Here is a 2,967-nt window from a genome sequence, read left to right on the forward strand (position 1 = left end):
CTGGGGAAGGGCTGAGAACTTGGCCATCAACGGGTTTGTGTTTACCGGCTGGTGAAACCTGGGGTGGCTCAGTCAGAGTGGTAATAAATGATAATAAGCACGTCTACTGAGTACTTCTTCTGTGCCAAGGATTTCACAGGCAGCCTTTTATTGCCCACGCTGAACACAGAAATGAAAGCTCAGAGCTTCTGCAGGGAGCAAAGCAGTTGAGAAGTACTGCCCTTTTCTGGAGGGCTGCCTTGTTAAGGAGGAGTCTGCCTAGTCCTCAGCTACCTCAAGACAGATGTGGCCCCCACGGTGCCTGTACCCACCCTGTGTGGGAACAGCTGAGGTGGAGCCAGCTCCTGGCAGGGTAGAGGTGGTGAGTCACTCACGGTTCCCACTCATCCAACTCACCGAGCAGATTGTTGGCTGAGCCATGGGCACACTCCTGGGACACCTGGTTCCAGGCCTGGTCATCTATTCCATTGGGCTCTACTATGCAGTGGTGGTGTCCCGGGCCCTCCTGCGGGGCCAGGAGCAACTCTTCCCCCCACTGTCCCCAAAGCACAACCGAGGCCAGAGGTGGTGGCAACAAGCACGCATGGAGGGAATGGTGAAGGTAGGGGCTTTCTTGATCTTGATCTTTGGAGAGTTCTTCTTCCCACCTGGAACCAACTGTTTCCCCATGGTGGACTGGAAGGACCCTCAGCAGCCTTTCCAGAACCACAATTCATGGGAGCATGCCACCATTTTTGGGTTCTTCCTGCTCAGTGGCCTGGTGGACCTCGTAAGCCAGGTGTGGCTGGCACAGCAGAGCATAAAGCTAGAGCAAGCAGGCACAATCTTGGCCTTGGTTGTGCTGTTGCTGCAAATGGTGGCCCACATTGAGCACAAGAATGCCCTGGAGATCCGTGTGCACAGCCTGCTGTTGCTCCCTGTCTTCCTGCTGGCCCTGGTGCTCACCACTGAGGTCTGGGTCCCTAGCCAGCCCTCGCTCTGGGTGTTCAAGACCTGGTTGCTGCTGGTGTTTGGCTCCTGGATGCTGCAGATGACCTCAGTGTTGTACGCTCCACTCTCTGGACAGCCCTGGCGGGCTGAAGACCCCATGGACCTCGCCTTCCTCACCATCTTCTTCTGCTGGCACTTGGCCTTACAGGCTGCTGTACTGGCTGCCATCTATGCCCTCTGCAGCCTCTGGCACCGCCGCTGCTCCTCCTAGAAGGAACTCCCCAGGGGCCAGGTACCAGCTGTGCTCCACAGGCCCACATGCCGGAGAACACGAAAAGCTCCGAGCAGAGGCCATGCTGCAGGATGGGGACATCTAGCTTAAAGACTGTCCTGCCCCTAGCTGTGCTCTGTCTTATTCCTGAAATGAGCTTCTTGAGGATGTCACTGGGTGAGTGACACCTGGGACCCACATTGTGGCTTCCCATCTCAGGAGTCATGCTCCTTGTTCTCAAATAAACCTGGCAGCTCCTAGGATGGCTTTTTATGGTGTTGAACTATCAGCCTTTCTACCCGTGTCAACTGTCTGTCTTACTCTGTGGGTTTGGTTTTCAGGCCTCTCTGATGGGAATCAGTGCTTCTCCTCTCTGACCGTTTCTGGAATCCAGGATGGGATCCTGGAATGGGGAAGTAGAAGGATATGAGCATAGATTGGATGGATAACCAAGTTTCCCCTGCTCCAAACCATACTGATATTGGGTTGGGAAATCCCCCTTCCTTATTCTTCTTCTTGAAAAGTAGATTAGCTGTTCTTGAGCTTAACCAAAATTTAGGATAAAGCTACCTTAAAAGGTAAGGTAAAGGAATCCCAGGGTGGGATAACTGGTTAAGTGTTTGAGTACTAGCTGGAAACCCTGGTGGTGTAATGGTTAAGAACTATGGCTACTAACCAAAAGGTCAGCAGTTCAAATCCACCAGGTGCTCCCTGGAAACCCTATGGGGCAGTTCTACTCTGTCCTATAGGGTCACTATGAGTTGGAATCGACTTGACTGCAATGGGTTTTGTTTGTTTTTGTTTTACTAGCCAGAAGGTTACTGCTTCGAAACTACCCAAAGGCATCTTGAAAGACAGGCCTGGTGATCTGCTTCCGAAAGGTCACAGCCTTGAAAATCCTATAGAGCAGTTCCACCCTGCACACATGGGGTCGCCATGAGTTGGAATCCACTTGATAGCAACTAACAACACAGCAAGGCCACTGAAGTTCTAAATTATTCAGAGAGTTTAAAAGTAAGGCAATAATAAACACAAAAACCAGGAAAATGACCTCAGAGGTGAGGAAGGAAGGGAGGCAGCAGAATGGAATACAGTGGGCATACAAAATAGATTTTAGTTATTGATAAGGCTTTCGTTCTTAAAACTAGTGGCGGGTTCATGGGTACACAAGGAGGTAAATAAAATGAAAGACCAATCATGGACCAATGGTGAGTGGACGAATGATGAGTGGGGCATGAACCAAAGATTATAATGAACCCAGTTATGGGCATCTGAGGTCCATTTAAAGCCATGTGGACTGGTCTTTGGCCGGGGGGGATGGGCCTCTTGGGTAGAAAAGGTTGTGTGTGTTTGTACCTAAGGCTGGAAGATTTAATGTGAGGGAAAGGGACTTTGTAATGGCAGCTGACATGATTGTAAGGATTTCAGGTGCCTTTATTTTTCTCCTTTTTGGTTTCGGTTTTGTTTTCCTGTGTAGGGGAGTGAAGAATTTGTTTAAGAAACAAAATTGATTCTAGTCACTTCAGCCCTGAAGGGAGCAGGGGGTGCCAGGAATCCTTGCACTGTCTGTCAGCAGATTCTGGGGGAGGGAGGGTCCAGCCAAGAGTCCCCAGCAGTGGGGCAGATAAAGTCCTCTTAAAGCAAGGATGTCCACAAAGCTTATTGGTGGTTACCCAGGGTGGGCGGGAGGGGGATGAGGAGGTACTCCTTAGAAGGCACAGAGTTGTTACTCAGGGTAATGAAAACATTTGGAAGCCAATAGTGTG

The 2,967-nt window shown here is 50.6% G+C and overlaps 1 protein-coding gene across 1 annotated transcript; it reads left to right on the forward strand.

Moving 5' to 3' along the window:
- Positions 1 to 418: 418 nt before the first annotated feature.
- Positions 419 to 1,201, forward strand: LOC126073223 (transmembrane epididymal protein 1A-like). The gene has a single exon (XM_049880032.1). The coding sequence runs from the start codon at positions 419 to 421 to the stop codon at positions 1,199 to 1,201; it is 783 nt and encodes a 260-aa protein (XP_049735989.1).
- The last annotated feature ends 1,766 nt before the right edge of the window (positions 1,202 to 2,967 follow it).

The sequence above is a fragment of the Elephas maximus genome, chromosome 1, assembly GCF_024166365.1.
Source record: "Elephas maximus indicus isolate mEleMax1 chromosome 1, mEleMax1 primary haplotype, whole genome shotgun sequence".
NCBI classification, from domain to species: domain Eukaryota; kingdom Metazoa; phylum Chordata; class Mammalia; order Proboscidea; family Elephantidae; genus Elephas; species Elephas maximus.